General features: G+C 32.2%; 1 protein-coding gene across 1 annotated transcript; it reads left to right on the top strand.

The window, feature by feature from the left end:
* The first annotated feature begins 3,950 nt into the window (after positions 1 to 3,950).
* LOC138333475 (homeobox protein orthopedia-like) lies at positions 3,951 to 20,094 on the top strand. Its single transcript, XM_069281877.1, has 3 exons — positions 3,951 to 4,064; positions 5,389 to 5,639; positions 17,629 to 20,094. Exons 1-3 carry the CDS (start codon positions 4,007 to 4,009, stop codon positions 18,151 to 18,153), a joined length of 834 nt encoding a protein of 277 aa, XP_069137978.1. The 5' UTR covers positions 3,951 to 4,006; the 3' UTR covers positions 18,154 to 20,094.
* Positions 20,095 to 21,088: the final 994 nt, after the last annotated feature.

Raw genomic sequence — 21,088 nt, 5'->3', positions numbered from 1 at the left:
ACAAAAACCTCACAATGGTTGTATTGCTTTAAAAGCTTCTCCCAAATGTTACAAGCTTTTAAGGATTTTAAATAAATATATGTTTCAGTGAATGTATAGGATACTGTGCAGCGGCTAAACTCGTACTGCAAAACCAAATGGTTCTACTTTCACAATATCCATATTAGGATTTGAAGATAGTTTTTGAAAATGAAACACAAAAAGAACGCGATGAAGGTTAGCAGATCGAGGCTATAAAACCATACACAAAATTGTTTGTGACCAAATATAAAGGTGACAATTAAGGCAATATAGCAAACTTATGGTTTAATATATTGCGAATTAAATTGCAGAGCGCGAGAAATCCTAGCGTGATTTATGACAGATATTAAAAAAAATGGATAAAATTTCACTTTAGTTTTTAAAACTTATTGATACACAAATGGGAATAAAGCAAAACATTTCCTTAAAATTATTATATTGTTTTATTGCATAGTGATTCAAAACCACTTTAGAAGAAAAACATAATATTCGATTTAATATTAAGTTATCTGACGAAATGTAATAGAAACCAATTGTAATTCCAATACAAGACTAATGAAAAAGCGCAATAAACATGAAACGTCGAACAGCATGAAAAAAAAGGCTGTGAGACGTATGACGTGTATCACTTTGGAATGTGACAATGACGTGAGCTGTTTGATGTAAATTCCTGGGTAAGGAGTGTTAAACGTTAACACAGTAACCTACAGTGCAAGACTCGCACTTTTTAAATACGAAGTGTCTAAATTTTAATTTCTCCTGTTTCGATTTCAGCAATTTCACAGCACAAAACTGCATTGTAAATAAAGAAAATAATATAGAAAATATTTTTGATGACATGGTTAAAATCTTACATCTAGAATTTGGCAATTGAAAGATAATTATTTGAAAAAGAGAACATAAAAGTTTCTGGATTTGACAAATTACTTAATACTTTATTAAATATAGAATCGTGTGATAATACAAGAAGTCATATAGACTTCTTGTATCATTACATTTGGGTTTGTATCTTTTATCACTAAAACACTGAAGCTCGTTTGTTACGTATTTTCAAATAATTTCGCGATGAGGCTTTGACGTGAATGAATTCAAAACGCGATATATTCAGAAAAGTTATTTACCAGTGTTTTGAACATAGAACGAATCTGAATTCATGCTATTACAGATAAGCAATCTGGTTTTAAGTCCTGTTTCGTTTTGTAGGAAGTAGTCCAATAACCTCCAATTGTCAAAGCTACAAATGGAAACACTTAATTTGTTCATACTGTACGTGTGTATGCTGATGATATAGTTTTGTTTACGGAAGATTTTAATTATCTACAAAATATGCTACAGTGTTTGCAAAATTATACCAATAAATATAAATTTACCGTCAGCACAGAATAAAACTCATAATGGTCCGTAAAAGAAATACTTTAAATTAGTTAGTATCACAGGGAAGAAAAGCCGTATTATCCTTTAAAGAGTAGAACGAAAAATATGTATGCTTAATGTTGAAACAAAATTATCCTTATTTTCTACAAATGTGTCATAGACACTTAATTACTGTTAATAGGTGAAGGAGTGTTATCCAGCTCCTAAACTTGAAGCTGTTCAACTCAAATTCCTTAAAAGTTTATTGAATGTGAAAAACAGTTAATGGCTCTATTCATTGAGACTGGTCGGTATACTTCACATAGACAGCGTAAAATAGTTGTAAGGAAATATTGGTTAAAGCTCTTAACAACAAATAACTATATACTAAAATGATGCTATGACGCTCTATTTGAGATGATAAATAAAAAGCCCAATCGTAAATAAAATTAGTTGTATGATCTAAAAATGTTTTAGGTAGATGTGGTTTTATTTATGCTGGGGTTGCTCAGAATGTAAATAACGAATAATATATTTGGAAATGTATTGACATCGATTGCATGATATTTTTAAATTATAAGACCAAAAGATATCGAGTAAATATCGCATGCAGTCTCACTCTCTGTACATTAAGTCAGGTCGATATAACACCGTTCCCATGCAGAGGAGAAAGACTGGTACGGCCAAAATGATATAGAAGATGAGATGCATTTTGTATTATTGTGCCTAGCTTAAACTGAACGGCAAAAACGTTTTTTAAAACAAATTAACACAAACACCCTAGTGTCTATAGATTAAATTAATATATAAATTGTTTATGCAGAAATATCAATACCTTAAATAAGCAGGGAAAGTATTTTATCCTGGCCATAAAAATATATCATGAATCTGAATTAGAATATTATATTACTTACAATCAATTTGTTTACTTTGATTGTGTTAAGAGGTATAATGGGATTATCCTCCGCCGTTTTAAGAAACATATTATTGATTACTGCACTATGTATGCGTTAAATCCTATATATTATATTGCATTTGGTAAATAAAACGTGAAAATCATGCAAATTGAAGTTATATTCATAAATATGTTAATAGTTGTAAATGTCAACATTGTCCGTTTTCTCGTTATAACCGAACAGCCAGTATTTATGTTATAAATGTAAACTCATTCTGTTGACACAAAACACAAGTTAGATGTTTAAATAAAGTGTGTTTATGATCGTTACGAAATCATTTTGTACCGAAAAAATTCGTACATCGTTAAAGTGAAAACTAGTATTAGCTACCGAATACTATTAGGCGATTTTTTTAAAAATACGAAGGTATATTGAGAGCTAATTTGCGAATAACTCTAAATTGAAGACGCAAATAATTATGGTATACAATGTTCTACTGAATTGTGACCCCCAGACCAGTAACATAAAACAATATTCTCCCCTGTCCGATTGAAGTCCTTACCGGACGCTGTGATGTTAGTACCTTCTATGATCAATGTAAAATGTAATCTAATTGTGTTGTTTGAGTCAAGATGTCTCACTTATACTTATAAAAACATATACTTTTCACGATATTATTTATATATTTATTTATCTATTTATCATATTCATTATTTGTTTATTTATTTATTTCATTGACTAAAAAGGTTATTTTACACATAAATATTTCAAACAAAAATGTTATTTGTTTATTAATTGCGGTTCTTGTGGAATTTCTTTGTTTCTCGCTGCAGGAGCACTATTCCTATATCACTAGACATATTTCGTTTTAATTTATACAGACAAGGGATAGTCTGGCTTAGTATCACGTAACTGACAAACGATATCGTTTATAAACACTAAATGGATATATCGTATCTGTTTTCATATTCGAAACCTATCTTTCTTAAAAAAAATTTCGCACGACTTTATTCCCTTGAAACTTTGTACATGCGTGCAAGTCTTTCAACACATCTAGAAACAAAACCATATAATACTAAGCGGGTAAAATAGATACACTTTGATACCAACAATAGAATTTACCCACAACGGCCAGTCTTTATTTAGTTAGAATGGAACACGGATGTCGGTGAAGGCCACAAAGAGAACTTTCTTACCGTTATATAAATAAGTGTACATTTCAGTGTTTATCTATCGGTACAATAGACCTGTATTTATTGTATTAAGACTCACGATACATTGAAATAGCTACCGTATACAAACATTTTTATTCCAAAGCCGCGGCCAATATATATATGTATAATCTAATAAAGTGAATCTATTTTACTTTGTATTGACTGGAATTAACCTTCAACATGTATTCATCTAAGTCAAATTCTAATGACCGTAAACATCATTTCTTGAAATGTACAATTATTGTATGTATGTAACACTATAGGATTCTTGTCATGTATTAGCTAGTTATTAATACTGTTTATATGGGATATCGATGCGTCTTTCAATTCACGCCCGTACTCAGAATATCGCACTCAACTCTCAGCATGGCATCGGGGCGCGGTGCTGTCAGCATGTAGAAAATGCTCTCGACCAATCACAGGCAGGCTGGCCGTCTTCAAAGACTGTGTGTTGTATTGTAAAAACTAGGATCAAGTTTAAAGCAAAAACAGTCGAGCGTTGTTAATTCAAAGGCAAATGAAATGGAACCCAACACTAGTGCTTCTTTGGGTCTTGGAGACACTTTAGTCCATACTACAGGTAAGTCGATTTCTATATCAAAATCTCACCCAATGTATTGCTGTCTGTAACGCGAGGACCGTTTTATAGTGGTTTGGGCACCTTTGCCTGTAATTTGAGGCGGTTTGGGGTGTATTAGGCTCTGCAACACTGGTTGGTCTTAGCTTTATTTAATTTATATCTCTTATCATGAAATCTTTGCTTTTCAATTTTCTTCCATTTACAGTTAACAGATCTAAATGCGGACACACTGGGCTGCCGGTTTCACTAATTAATTTAATTTCATCTGGCTTGGGCTAGCTTATAATTATTCAGCTGCCTATTGATCTGTAATTAATTGAGCGGTTTTGTTTTACACGTGCAACCTAGAATACGTAAGTTGTCGTGCTGAACATTGTAATATCTTTATTTCATGCTAAATGGTTACCCTTCCTTCTCGTAAATTCTGTAAAATAAGATTACTTGGATTTTGTAGATAGATAGATGGTCGTATTTCATATTTGGTGAAATTAACATTAGCTATTGCCAATACTTACATGATTTTCTTTGGATAGTATTATGTAGTTTTAACAAAACATAAATGCTTGTTTTTTGCTTAAGGTAAATTTGAGTAAATAATGAAATTAATTACATATAATTAATATTACACACTTGCTAGTGGTTTCAATGATGTGATAGCTTTATTATGGATTTTACCTTATGAAAGGTAGGTTAATTAAAATATAAACAAATAAATTGGTGAAACATGAAATTTCTTATTGGGTTAAAAAAATAATTTTTAAATATTACTTTGTGATTTTTGTTTCGGTGATTTATTAACCTTTCTTGTATCAAATAAGCTTGGTGATGTTGCGGACTAGTCAATTCCTCATTATATATATACATTTTTTTGTATTTTTACTTTGTTTCGTTCAAAATATTATCAGTGACATTTATTAGTTTACCTATGCAAATAAATTGTTTTGATTGCAAAATATATTCAAATATATTTTATTAAGATAGATATTACCATATTTTATTAAATCTCAAACATGATACTTTGTTTCAAAGTCATTAATTTGATTTAATAAAATAAATTTACTTATTTCTGTATGAAAACCAAAATCTAAAGGTAAACAAAGTTTAATGCGTGTTATCGGAATATTTGTACAACTTCAAAAACATTTTTTTTCTTCAATAATATGCTTGCGTTTTACATATATACAACTGATTTTGAAAGACGTTAGAAATAAAATTACTTAAGAGGCCCCTGGAGATTTGTGGATTCAAATTAAATAGGTAACTCTTGGTGAATTAAGTGTGATAACGATCTGTGTTTAGCTGTAATTAAATTTCCGCCCGTTAGGAATGAAGGAGGAACTGATGGCGGGTATGAAGGACATCCATCCCTCTAAGGACTCTTCCAATGGGAGTGTGGGTACCCCGGACAGCATAAGCGACTCGGATAAACCTTCCAAACAAAAGCGACACAGGACACGCTTTACTCCGGCTCAACTCAACGAACTGGAAAGAAGCTTCGCCAAGACACACTACCCGGATATATTCATGAGGGAAGAACTAGCATTGAGAATCGGACTTACGGAATCCCGGGTTCAGGTGAGTTGTATACCGCAGATGTTCACATAGCATTATATCACCAATTTAAGCTATTTTCCGGATATTCACAATCAAATATTGGAAGCGAAATCAAGGCAAAATTAAAAAAAAATGCATTAATTATTCCATAATTCCCTACACATAAAGACAAATTAATCTTTTAGTGTCAATATTTCGTAATCGTAAATTAGGCATGTAACCGTTATTGATTTATGGATATAGTTTGTTACACGAATTTCAAGCAATATTTTATAACATATTTAACAATTCACAATTTATACATAAATACATAAAATAAAAGGAAGCTCGAGGATTTTACATCTACATCTTGTATAAAAACCCCTTCCCTAAATAAATAAACACATAAATAATGAAAGCTTGTTTGCCATAATAAAATCATCTTATATTTATGAAAATAATACACTACACTAAAAATGTCTTTATATTTGAATCTACGTGAAAACGAAAATGAGAGGTATCTGAAAACGAAATTAAGATATGTGTTTTTCATATTATACACAATGATCGAATTACCAAATAGTTTGGTAATTATATGTATTGAAAAACTGCAAAGTTCATAGATATGTTATTTATGGGAATACATTTTTTGTACATTATATTCTATTTGCATTTTATAAATATAAATAGACTTTTAGAACGAATAAAATTATTACTATCGATGAATAAACATATTATCTTTTGTTACTTTGCCTTTTGAAGACACTGAAACTCTTTATAACAAAAACCCGAGTATATTATTTTAAGACGCGAGCTAAATGCCTTTTACTTACAATGTAAATTATAAATTTAGTGTATTTACAAATTTTATACACATGGCTTTTAAACATTGACTTATATTGACTTTTCATACTGCAATAAATGCGAACAGATGAAAAGAACAGTTTGACTGAATATTGTTACATTATGCAGACAGCCGATGTCCATTTCTACAGATATCAAGATTTGGTTCATCAATCACAAAAACAATTCCAGAGCATATTATTATTCAAATTAGAGAAAAAGAACAAATTTATATTTCATACTTACACTTTTCTTCTGTGTCTATTGACAAAAAAATGAAGTCTTTAATATTTACCTTCATAAGGAAATACAATACACTTAATATTGATTTGAACCTATGGACATACAATGTATTTGTGTATGTAAAAGTATGAAAGGCTGTTAATTATATAATTTTGTTTTATAAATACAATGTAGTTATAGACATTAAATACTCCTGAAATGTATTTCTGCTATTATATAATCAGAACTTTTAAGTGGTTGATTTCATATATGACCCTAACAATACAAGTCTAATGCTAATATTATGTTTTTTATATACCTTTATAGACATAATACTTATACATGTATATCTGGTTTCAAATTATATACAATATACCATAACTATAAACCTTTATAGATATGAAACTATATATATTTAATTACTATCTGGTGTCATATATTTTATACACATAAATCTAATACCTTTATCTGGTTTAATAGATATATATATTGTACAATGTAACTATGAATATTTATAGATATGAAACTTCATATATAAAATTAATAATTGATTGCATATAAACTTCAAAATTCATATCCGATGTTTTATTTCATTTTTTACATGATCATAGATAATTAATGTCATGACTGTGGTTACTATACTATTTGTGAATACAGTGTAAAAAAATTAATTTGAGTTCATATCTAACAAATTTGGTTTCAGCTAACATGAGAATTTTCTATCCACAAGACATATATTTTATAGCAGTATATAACATAATTACATAAATAAAATGTCTTGTTCCACGGGAAAAAAATATTAATGTTTTTTTATAGTTCCATTTTCTGCGCCCGAAATCTCTATCGGGATAATATTACTTTCTTTTTTATCATGATTTATCTTATGATAAATGTGATAAAACTAGCAATCAAGCAGAAGCAAAAACCCGACCGAATACCACTGGTAAAACCATATGAAAATATCAAATGTGCAAAATACAAGAAACCTATAATGATCTACATTGTTTTTCTTTCTGTATTTTTACGAAATATTCAATATTCAAAGAAATGAAATATTATATTATGTAATTCCAATCATACATATTGGTATGTTATCATGTATTAAATAAGATATCTTAATTATAAATGACAAAATGTTAAATAATTCATCAAGATAAATTCGTATATATCTTGTGGTAAACATTAAATAAACGACGATGTTAAATTTATTTATGATATATTTTATTCATCCTTATATCATTGCTGTAGCGTTCCAATCATTATCTAAATTTTTTATAGATTTGTAAGGAAGTTGTAACTATAACGTCACTTCATGCAGAAATGACTAGTTCCTAAAGAACATAATACAATTACATGTATTATAGGTATAACAATATGAGATACTGTAAACACCATTCTTTTGCGTCCGATTTACTTAAGCGAGTTTTGCAATCCAAGTAATTTCGCGAAAGTTGTTATTTACAGCATTTATATTATTTATCTTAGCGAACTTGTTTTGAAAAAAAATAGTAAAGAGTTCATTTTATTAAAGTGTTGGATTTAAAAAAAAGAACAAACAACACCCCCTCCCCCCCCCCCCCCCGAAAAAAAGAAAGACTGCATACCTATAACACATTAAAACACCAACCTTGATAGACCTTAAAAGTAGAATAAATATGGTTATCTAGGTATACAAATGATAAGATATCGTCAGTTCAAAAAGTGCAGACAACAAGGAATTTTAGAATTAAATTTATCTTCATGAAAAGAAATGTTTAATATCTAATTTAAACATCAAGGGTTGATGTTAATATTTTTCAATCATTTGGGGACAGGTGTACTTTAAAATTTGTGACACCTGCAATATATTTCACAAAAACCAGGTGTTTTCAAATTATTGTCATTATGTATTTAATATTATTTTTACTTTAAATGTTTATAATTTGCACAAAAATTAAGATGATAATTGTTGACACGTTACAAACATCTGATATTTAACTTAAAGTATCATCTTGACACACTATACTTACGAACTACTTCCCAAAGCTATACCTGGGTCGATACCAACAGCTCCCATCCCCTGGCAGGTGTACGGACGCGGATGTCAACACGGAGAGAATATTACAGAACTCAAACTGTTAAATGGGATCGACATATTATATTTCACAAGTTATCATAATTGTTCTATCCATATCTATTCATTGACCTTTTCACACTTTCAAACATACTGTGACACCTAGTGCCAAGTACCATAAGCTCTTCCCGGTGGTCCGGGAAGTCCAATGATACAATCGGAAAATAATTTCAATATGTATAAGATACTATTTAAATATAGAAATATACGAAGCACCTTTATCTTTGAGGCTTTCATTCTCTGTTTTCTTTTTCGTCTTCTCCTCTATTTTGCTAATATCATTGTCGGGGGTGCCTGACTTCGGTGTTGAAATCTAATGGCATTACTGTAAACTAGTTCACTTTCGTGAGATACAGATTTTCGCGTAAAAGAGGTCATAGGTGAATTCAAATGTATAAAACGTATACATGTATATGAATGAACGATTGTTATATAGATTATGTTGACTCGAATATGTTGACAAAGACGCGAAATATTGCATACGCCAAAATGAATTTGCACAACGAAAACATTGTTTCATATTTCATTACGAAGATATCATTATATTCATCATAACGACATACTAATGAACAGCCTTGGAATGTATTAAGTAAGCGATAAAAAGTTTGTAGCACCAGTGAAAAGTAATTATCACTTTAAATGGGAGAAGGAATTCGTTATTTTGATGTGCGGTACGATGAAACGATGGCACAATATCTGGTTCATTCTTTAGAAATTGTTTGAAGTGCTATATATACATTATACCATTGTATTTATTGAGAGACAAAGAGAAGGTGTGTTTATGTAGAGATAATTTATTATCATTGTATCAGAGTGGATTTGGATACAACGACTGCATATTTAAAATTAATATCGGATTAATTTACCTACTAACCATCTAACCTTCATTTCTTACATAACCTTTATAATGCTATGGAAAACAAAGAACAAGTTCACAGAAAAAGTTATCTAAACGATAACGACGCGGATATACGAAGTGAAAGAGAATATGTGTAAGAACGTGTCAAAATTAGAAACTAATACCAAAAATTCAAAGAATATCCAACACTTCATTTTAGAGTTAATATAAAACAGTGTTAGAAATAATGAAAAAAATACCTAGGAACTAGCAATAGCAATGGAACGTAAAGACTTATGGAAGTATAGAGAAGTATAATAGCTTAAGAGGATCAAGCTAAAGACTAAAATATCTGTTCAGAAAAGAATGAAAACTTGTTAGTTGATTTATTAATAGACACAATTGTTTTATTGATGCTTATAATTAGTTTCTTCAGCACAGATAATGATGATATAGAATGAAACGCCAATAAAGTTTTTAGAAAACTTATTATGTAAAACATAGCCTATCATTTCCTGTTATGTAACAGTTTTCAGTATGGTGACGCTTAGGACATTAACAAATATTACCTTGACATTATGATTTAAGGTGTCGTAAGTAAAAGGGCGTTAGCATAGCATGGCATTCAGATAGGATAACATTATAGCTCAAAAGACTTTTTGACAGAAAATGGTATCGTCTTTAGAGCTACAATTGGTGCCTATTGCTGCCAATGGAGCAAAGAAATGATTATGCAAACCATTATAAAACGTTTCTTTGCATTTTTATCGTACTTGTTTGATATCGCCAATCTACTAGGTAATAAAACTGAACCATATAAAATATCAAATTCTCATCGAGGCATTATTTTTTTACATAATACATATGAAGGTCTTTCTGAAGGGAATTTATACGGCAAGTCCACAAATTGTGAATTTGACGTCTTGTGAGCGGTACGGCAGATATAAAGAATGGTACTTATGTTTGTTTCCAATAAAAATGATATGTAAATGCATTTATACGCATAAAATAATTGGAAACCTACAAAAAAGTATAGAAAACTATGCCCGAGTGATTTTCGGAGGCAGTGCTCCACTACGACACATAGGGACCAATTCGTACCCGGCCGAACGGTATAGTAGGCCGGGGTACATATATTCGTTAGCATAGCATGGCATTCAGATAGGATAACATTATCATTACTTTTCGTGAAATACTACCGGGAATTTTATTCTATCTATCTTTATAGATAATAAACACAGACTTGTTTATTTTTTTACATAACTCGAACAAGCCTCACCATTGACACATTTAATGGCAACACGTTATAAAAAGAAATGGCCTACCGCTATCCTCAATTCTTTACGCTTGATCAGACAGAATGTAATTTTTATTCGTTGTATTTGTTAAATAATATTCGTAATGATGTCCAAACTGAAGCCTTGTATTCATTGTATTGCTTAATAAGTACATATATTCCATTCCTATTTAGCATAGAATCATAGATACATTGACATGCTGCTTATTTCCACTGTAAATCTTAATTCAAAGATAGTCTACGGGTTATGTGAGCTTCATATTACATTACCCTAACAATACCAGAGTAAACCTCACAGTATATTCTTGTAGTCAATTGCCTTTGTTTAAATGCCGAATATTAATATTAAGAGATGCGGTGCAAGCTAAACAATAAGTTATCATTTTACCAGAAATTGAACTAGATTTGTCTGGCGGTGTCCCGGGGTACTGTGACCTAGTTGGCGAGTGTACCTATGACCTAAATTTGTATAATGGGTGTACCTATGACCAAACTTTGTATAATGGGTTTCCATGTAACCTATATTTGATGACTGGTGTTCCTGTGACCTAGACTTGTATAACACGGGTCGCTGTGACCTATATGTGCATGACAGTTGTCAATTAGTAAAACAAGAAACGTTTCTATACTCATTCTAATTCCTAATTGTAATTAATTTCCGTAAATATATTTTATAACGGTTTTATCACAAAGTTATATTAGATATAATTAATGTTCACCTGAAGTGTATGGAATTCTTTGAGAGTTCCATTTTTAGAGGGAACAATCCAGTTTGGAATGTAGCTGAACAATTATTAACCGTCAGTTATATATAGAATTGTTCACAATAAATATGTAATGTACTTAAAAGAGATCGAACTGCATGCCAATACACAATCGTTCACCTTTAGAGGAAGCCTCCGAGTCTTTGATGGTCGCCGCCAAGGTTTAATGTATACCTAACCTCAATTATTTCGGAATAAATATCATTTGTTCCATTGTTCGCCGAAACGATCGAAAGTGAGAAAAAATCGGTTATGTCCAGTCTGGCTTTACTCTTACTATTGACCAGTCCGTATCGACCGATGACCGGGACACTGTGTCCAAATATGTCTTTGTTACCGTTACAAGAGTTATTGAGTAATTCTCACGGACAAATGCCTTTGGTGGATCGGTAACGAATCGGCCAAAGGATACGTAATGTATCTGTTGGAAGTAGAGGTATGGGCAAATATTAAAGGACAGTCCAAATTGATCGTGAATTTATAAACGGCATTGTCTTAGTGTTTCTGTCGCTTCATTACACGTTAGATAACAAGAATAGATAACTAGCTAATAGGTACAACATGAATCGGAAATTGGCATGTATTGGATTAAGACAATTTCTTCAACTTCAGATTAGATTATATCCAGCTTGTACTGTAACAAAATATCTTGTTTTCTTTCATACCTACACGTGCAATACTGGCTGGTCTAGGGCAATACACTCATGTCGCCTGAAGCTGTATTGCATGGCTACCCATGCAATAAAGCCTCGTGACGTCACGGCGTCAAACAAATCTCTATTTCCTCGGTAAAATTTTAACATTTTTTTCACAAAATTGACTGGTTTTACTATAAAAGATGCAAGCAACGGAATTTGTGTTGAAAATATCACGTAATTTTTCATGTATGGAAATTGACTTCCAGTCGTGGATTTCTTCGAATTTATTTCAAAATGGCGGGATATTATAGTTGTAAAATTGCAGTAAAACGTCGTGGTATGAAAGAAAAATACTCTTTCATAAGTGGATATGAAGGATAGCGATATTCTACCCTCGGGATCACAAAATGTTGCAAAACCCTCGGCAAGCCTCGGGTTTTACTACATTTTGTGACCCTCGGGTAGAATATCCCAATTTCAGGAAATTTCCTCAATACAGGGAATTTTGTTTATTCTCCATTGGAAAACATTACAGAAGTTAAGGAAAAGTCCTTATTGTTCCGTTAACTTTCTATAGATAATTCAAAGATAAAAAGTTTTTTATAAGATAGCGAACGTTCGTTTATCTTGGAACGGATGTCTTTACGATAAACACAGTTTGGGAATCCATAAATACCGGTAAGATGGTGGGACGGAGTTACAGGAATGACACGTTCATGTTAAACGCAAGAAGGAACAATAGATGTTTAATGTACTTGGATTTTTTTTTAATTCTTCTACGCATCCGAACTGATATCTTGTTTGTTATTTACATTTAAGTCGTTTCCTTGATTTTTGCTGACTCTACCAAAGCATATACACTGTAGGTATCATACGACTAAAACGAAATAGAAAAAGGCAAATGTCATGGAGATACCTGCTGTTTTATTCAATAGCGGAAGATATCAATTTATATTTTTTTTTTTTTCAAAGAATTATTGCATTCAATATTTACTTCTATCGAACATTAGTTTGCAAATATCAATTTAGGGTTTCATTCCGTATTTTTATTAAATTTGAAATAAGCAGTAATGAAGTCTGTTCGGTATACTGTGTAGTGTTTTTATGGGTGCCTAAAATTTGTCTGGTATGTCAGTTATTAAACAAGTAAACGTCTCTTTATTAACTTAATCTGTACTAATAATATTTGTTAAGATAGTTTTGGTTATAGAAAAAGCTGTAGGAAGTCACCGTTCTTGTCCATTATCATGAGGTATAGCCTCTTCACGCAATACCGACAGTTTAATTAACATAGAAATGATTAAATTTGCATCCAAGATGCCGAGGCAATTTAGTTTTGACGGAAATGTAATTGTAGAATTAACTTTTCCCAGCTTTCCCCCATATCAGAATACTCGGGAGAGAGATCAGTTGACGGAAAGTCGACAACGGAAAGGACTCGGTTCCAGGATGCGGATATAGCGTTGCGTGCGCGTATCCCGTGTTGTCAGGTGAAGTCCGATGCGGGTTTGCGCGTGCCTCCTCTCGGGATATGCGCGTGCGAAGATATCTCGTGTCATAGTGTTTGTAGAATCAGTTATCCAAATAATTGACTGCTAATTTACTTCCGTCAAAATAAATGAAATTGTGAATCGCAATACCGCGTGGACACCCGCAAACCCTGTAGAATTCTTGGTGAACGTTAAACCAGACAGCATGTATATCGTCCAAATGTTATATTTTGCGACATAATCAAACAGTATCTATACAGGCGGGTACTTTGAATAACGTTACTTCTATACGGTCTACACAAATAACTAATGTGCGATCAAAGGCGGTCATTGTGTACAGAGTTAAGTTAATGTATGTGTCAACATCAACACTGGTCAATAATGTCCGACACGATAGTGGACAATGATCAGAGACAGGTCAAGCGGAGTAAGACCCATTCAATATATCGTTCCGTACTACTGTAAACGGGTAATGCTATGGCATGGGTTTGGGCGTGGGCGAAGGGCCGTCCTGGGTAAAGCTTTATAATTTATCGATGTCGACGATTTAAATAAAGAATATGCTGTTATTTGACTATTTGATAAAAAAAACCTCCTAATATGGTTATTTTTTTCTTTATCTTTTTTACAATTTATCACATTAACGAAATTGTAGATTCATAAATAAATCACAGAAAAAAAACATATTTTAATTGTTTGGTATATCAATTTTTTAAAGCGCATGTTCTAACACTCTCGTGTGTCTTAAATCTATTTAACGATTTCGTCTTTATTGACAGTTACACCGAAAATATATGACATTGCTTCACGTCTAGTTCATATCTTTTTGAAAGGTTGAACCCGTATTAACAATTAAGTCGAACCAATTATACTGTGGTGTTATTTAGGTACGTTTTAACTAATGTGGTACAAGATTCAATTGTGTTCAATTGTTACTACAAGTATTTACTAACATTTACTTTAATGATAAACAAAAAGTCGGATTTATTATCTTAAATGCAAAATTTCCGAATGGTGGGTATTTTATGAATAGCGATTTGGATACTAACTTAGCCACTTTGTAGGACTCTGTATATCTACGTTTACTTAACTGCAAATTAATTGGCAATTCTTTCCATAAAAATACAATTTGTTCATAATCCAATGCTTTATTACGATTTTTCTTGATTTCATGTTTTTTTACGCTTCGAGAACGTTTTATTATATGTTATCATTTAAAGAAGATAATGCACACATTGAAACATATACAGTATTCAATAAGTCTCGCATCTGTATGTATATTAGTACCTTTATTAGCAATATATATTAGATGTAGCTAACACATTTTAGCCTTTAATGTTTGTGTGACTTAAATTTTGCTTGTAAGAAGCATTTCCATTTGGCTTAAAAATTTACTTTATCAGTCCATAAAGAATAAGAATGGCATCGCCGTTTCTAACAGCTGTTCTGATTTGCTGATATAACGGCATAACGATTTCATAGGGAAAAAGAGTCCCAAAATGAATTCTGACTTTTGAATAGATTATCTTTGGTGAATTTAATTATAAGGATTAATTTGAATACAAACATCTGAGTATACTCTCATCATTAAACCGCTTCGTAGTTTATTTAGAGTACACTCAGATATTTGTGTTATATCTTCATACCATAATGAATCCTTAAATGCATTTGCGTACTTAAAATGACTGATATAAGTGTGGAAAATAATAAATAAATACAAAGTGTTTAAAAGGAAATGTTTTTAAAAAGATTTAACATCAGCATATGTATTTGCATGGTAATTTGATTCATATTGCCGAGTTACATATTATATTACCAATATATTGAATGTATTTATGTCAGATGTTAAAGAAAATCGGAATCGGGCAACAGGCAACATGCCTATACACGCCCTCTCCTTACATATTAACAGTACATACAAATATATATATACATATATTTACATAAATGATGTCAATTGCTATTTTAAAATTGTTGAATTTGGATGATTAAGACGCGAGGAAAACAATGCTCAGAATAGATAAACCCATGATACCTATCTATACATGCACGCAAGTGGATCAGTTTGTCGTTGTAACATTATATTTTTTTCACCACACACGGAGGGATGTAAAAGGAAAATACTTTACTTTATAGAGTTCAGGGTGATCTATTTTAAGAAAATCATTTTCGACTTTAAATGTCATTTTTATTTTTGATTCATTTAATAATGTATTATAAATCCACTATTACTAGCATCTAACATCAAGCTAGATAGTTTTCATAGTCTTTTCTACAACCAGCAGTTCAGTAGACTGTGTGGGATGAATTGTAAGAAAATAAAATATAGAAAAAATAGAGCTTTCATAAAATGTATGTAGTATGTAGAAATATTAGTGGTTGACCCGTGAAACTTAGGTTCCAATAATGTGTGACGCTAATTACATTGTTTATATTCGTTGTTTTGCAGCATCCATGAAAACAAAGACAAATTTTACACTACCATATACTTATGTTATAGTGTAATCGGGACAACAGTCAGTATGTCAGGATGTTAATCGCAGTAAACTTCCTCCGATTGTTGCAGGCCATTTTTGCACTAACAGCGACATCGCTCCTTTTTCTTTCCTTCTCCAAGTCATGTCAGTTTTCCCGCCGACTGCGTGGCGCGGACGTGGTGGCGTCCCCTGGTGGACACTACCGATACATCACATAGCCTGACAGCAGACGAACTCAGGCCCAATATCAGGTCTTGTCAGGGCTGTAGACAGTTTGGCCTGGCCCCACGAGACTTCGATAGTCCCATGTTGCATTCATTTCATCTTTAGCTAATTTCATTGTTTATAACTTGCCCTCCCCTGTCCACGCCGGAGACGAGACTGGCACGCGATTTGACGATTTGTCCAAAATCACTATCTCTTATTCTGTCATCGCGGTCGAAAGTAAACCCCGTCAAATTCATGGATACACGCAACTTTACATAAAAGAACAGTTAATCTGTATGTGGTGGGCAGTATTTCATCGTTATTATGCTCCTTGGGAATATTCTGTAAATTTTATTCCCCTTCATTCTCGGAATGGCTTTAGATTTTTGGGGAGACAGTGCCATTAAGAGTATTTATGTTGGGCTGTCCCAGACGTTGAACATACAGTGATGTTTAAGGCTTGTTTATGTAATTTATTCTCCGTCGGCACCGCTCCAAAATCATTGGATGTTTATATGGAAGTGTAGAGCAACTAAAACACAGACTTCGCTTTAATGATTTTTTTTACGTTTAGTGAATTTATTTTTACGATAACAGTTATTAACATGTTGTTTATCTCCTTACAGATTTTAGTTTTTTGATAATTCTTTAAAGAAGACTGCCTTTAACATGTACTAAGTAGGTCACCAGGTGATTTACTCTGTAATCTTGATGTACTTCAAGTTTCCAACTTCAAATGCTTTTTCAGTTAGAGAAGAAAATTGTTTTGAAAAACAGTGGATAGATTCCATGCAACTCTTCTTTAAATTGGAAAAAAAAAACATATTTTTTATTTCACAAATAGTGATATTTGCATGAGAGATGATATAATTGGTTATATATAATTTGAAAGAAAAATGGTAAGATTGTTGATTAAAAAGCAGTCGGCCGTATCCATTTAAATACTATTTTCTGTAGTTGAAATAGTAACAGTTTGACACCATTTGAAGGGTCGACAGATGTATTTAACCATTTCAAGTTTGTCAATGACATTTTCTACCAATTTTCGATAAGATTTATGAACACAATGTCAAGATATTTATTAGTGATAGCAAACAAAATAAGAGAAGAAAAAGATTATATTTTTGTTTTATTAATTTCAGGTATGGTTTCAAAACCGCCGTGCCAAATGGAAGAAGAGGAAGAAGACAACCAATGTGTTCCGAACCCCAGGAGCTCTGCTTCCTTCGCCTGGATTATCACCCTTTGGGCCAATGAATGACACATTCTGTACGTTTCATCCCTCAGACACGAGGTGGTCCGGAATGTCAGGAATATCCAACATGGGTTCCCCTATGAACGGAAACCCTCTGACACTATCGTCTTCGTTACCGCGACAAGGAATAGCTCAGTCTGTCGGTCCACAGATGTCGATTTCCGGTCTCGGTGACGTCACACTAGGAAACAGCATGGGCATGAATGGGGGTGCGGGTATCTACAGTACGGGATACGGTATGACTCCTGCGAGCTGTTCGTCTCAACTGACCGGCTCGTCATCACCGACACTACCAAATACACAGATGTCCTGTGGCATGCAGGAAATGGGAGAAACCTGGCGAGGTTCGAGCATAGCCACATTAAGGCGGAAAGCGTTAGAACACACAGTCACACTAACAGGCTTTAGATGAGAACAAAGACATTGTATTATCCTTGGCGTCATGGTCTGAATTAAACATGTATTATTGTGACATCGACAATTTTGTAATGATTCCCGAGTTATAGACAAGACTCGCCGTACAAATGCTGGTTTGGCGTTAAGTTACTCCCAGTGACATCATGACGTCACACAATCTTGCCATTATTGATGACGACGGTGCAATGGGATCGAGAGTGCTACGTGTGGTTCTGTATCTATATACTTGTTCTGTTTAGTATTTATTGTTCGTTGGAGAAAGACTCAGCTGAACACGTGGGTCAAGGGAATTTCGTCGGAATTTCGAGCCGTTAAGTAATTCGACATGGTTTTGTTGCTCTGTGACGCCAATCCTCGTTGCTGAGTGACTATTATGAATTAATATACTGGAGGTTTATTTCCACAGGGGTTGTGCAATTGACGCTGTAACAGTTTCATAGATCTAACCGGATATTTTAATATGTGCTTATGTGGTCAACAATCCGCGAACCGTCACGTCGATCTCATAGTGAGGTTTTTATTTAAATATTACTCCTTCCTGAAGGCACATTTTATACGCTCTGAAATTGTGCCTGAAACGGTGTACGGTGACTGTTTAGCACAGATAATCTAAGACATTGATTAGAAAAATAGTGATTCAAAGTGAAAATTAACATAATATCTTGATCAAGGCCGGGTTTAATTGAAATTTATAGAAAATGCTTTTGGTTTGGTTACACAATTCTTTAGAGACATTGTAACAACATGCGGTGATAGGGAGAGATCTGTGTATCACAGCGCAACTTGACATGGATATATTTTTTATTTATTTTGTCCGTCCAGTCCAAACGGTTTAGATAATGTTGTATTATTATTATTAAAAATTTAATTAAACTATGGGAACTTAATTGAAAGAGTAGGAATATTTAAAAAATTATGTTTAGAAAATCGGCAAAATCATATTTGTGGATAGTTTTAAAAGACATAACCTGCATTGAATCGTGACGAATATATTAATTTATATTATTTATTTAAATACTTAAAAAAATTATGATGTTGTTAATTGGAATCATTAATTGATTGAATTAATGAATCAGCGAAGATAATGAGTTACTAATAAATATATCGTGATACATTTTATGGAAAAAATAATACATGCCGCATAACATAATGATTTTATTAGACGTTCATTTATAATGACATTTTGGTTTGTATACGAATCAATAATAAAAAAGTAAGTTAAGGAATTAGTATTAATTATACATGCCACAATTGTCTATATACAATAATTATAACCTAGATAACAACTGACATACATATTATTTAAAGCTTTCAGTATGATGGAAATATGATTTTAAAGTATTTTTTCTCCAACCTAATTTACCTCCAATATGTTTAAAGGGATTTTTTTTCGTTAGAAACAAAATTACTCTTAATGGAAAGTATTTTTTTGAACTGTGGAAAATGTCAAATAAACACAAATTTCATATCGACAAACTCAGGTTAAACGCAATTTATTAATTAAAATGTCAGTTTTTGAGGCTATCTAGAACTTAGAACTGACATATCTGTTTAGGCTGCATGATTTTTCGCGTAAAGTGGTGATAACTGATAGGGAACTATTAAACTCGTAATATTCTATCTACAATTCATTTTATACTGAAAATTGACCATACTCTAAACGTAAAATCGAAGAAATGTCTCTTTGAGTGCATCACCAATTGCATATTTTGTATCACCTCATTTTTTTAATTAAAAATAGAAAAGGTGTGTTATACGCGGATACTGTATACAGTTCTTACGCCACGAAGAGGACTGTTTGATTGAAATATTTTGATTGTTTCCAAACATGCATTGCATTAATAAAATACTTGTATAGTAATTATCGTTACAACTCTTGGTTGATATTGTATGATATATGTGTGTCAATAAAATTAGCAGATTTCTTTATAGAAACCGATATCGTTTTTTTGTGATTTCTACACTACTAGAACATTTGCCATTAACATAAGCGATTCGTTTTGACTAAAAACTAAACATTTTTCATACATCTTACCATCTAGATATGCACAGGCAAAATATATTCAGGTCGTTTTGACATGAAAAGAACTTCTTCTGAAAATGACTAAAAGTTCAACTGCTCATCAAGAAAACCTATTTGCTCTTTTCAGGTAAATTCGACCTGCATATTTTGACCCCAATTAACCAGAGTATATTTTGCCTGTGTAGCTAACCATTCTCATATGTTGGGTTCGAATTTGAAGATACTATTTAACTACACATAAGTTATTTTTGCATCACTGGAAAAGGTGCGTAACATAATGCACATATATCGTGTGATTTAAAGTCAAACAAAGATATGTATGTACCCTTATGCATGTATGCTTATCAATGGCTCCTTCACAAAAAATGCCAAAACTTACTTATTCTTGTGTAACGACTACTTCTCATACATGAACATTAATATTACGAATTATTACATCTTTTTTTACATTATACTATATAATTAGGAATTACCAGTATCACACTATCACACTAGATGAAAAAAAATCAGAATAATGAAGATACGGCACTTCTATATTTATATTAACATATAATTAACACCATTATATCACAAACAGAATTTCAGTTCTTTTATGAAACCAAAGAAACCTTTTAGTGAAGTCAAAAATATTGAGGTAAATAGATGAGATAAGACTTATAGGAGTGAACAGTGATACTAAAGACACAAAGATATGATAGGAGGGGATCAGACCGTCTTTATGGGGAGACATCAGTGATACTATAGACACAAATATATTATAGGAGGGGATCAGACCGTCTTTATGGGGAGACATCAGTGATACTATAGACACAAATATATGATAGGAGGGGATCAGACCGTCTTTATAAGGAGACATCAGTGATACTATAGACACAAAGATATGATAGGAGGGGATCAGACCGTCTTT

This window comes from Argopecten irradians, chromosome 10 (assembly GCF_041381155.1).
Source record: "Argopecten irradians isolate NY chromosome 10, Ai_NY, whole genome shotgun sequence".
NCBI classification, from domain to species: domain Eukaryota; kingdom Metazoa; phylum Mollusca; class Bivalvia; order Pectinida; family Pectinidae; genus Argopecten; species Argopecten irradians.
The sequence above is the reverse complement of the archived record's forward strand: the minus strand, read 5'-3'. Positions and strand labels throughout refer to the sequence as shown.

Excerpts from the sequence above, each read along its gene's own strand:
- LOC138333475 (XM_069281877.1), top strand. The coding sequence starts at position 4,007 with ATGGAACCCAACACTAGTGCTTCTTTGGGTCTTGGAGACACTTTAGTC. Across the intron at positions 4,065-5,388 it reads CACTTTAGTCCATACTACAG|GAATGAAGGAGGAACTGATG; the intron begins GTAAGTCGATTT and ends TCCGCCCGTTAG. Across the intron at positions 5,640-17,628 it reads TTACGGAATCCCGGGTTCAG|GTATGGTTTCAAAACCGCCG; the intron begins GTGAGTTGTATA and ends TATTAATTTCAG.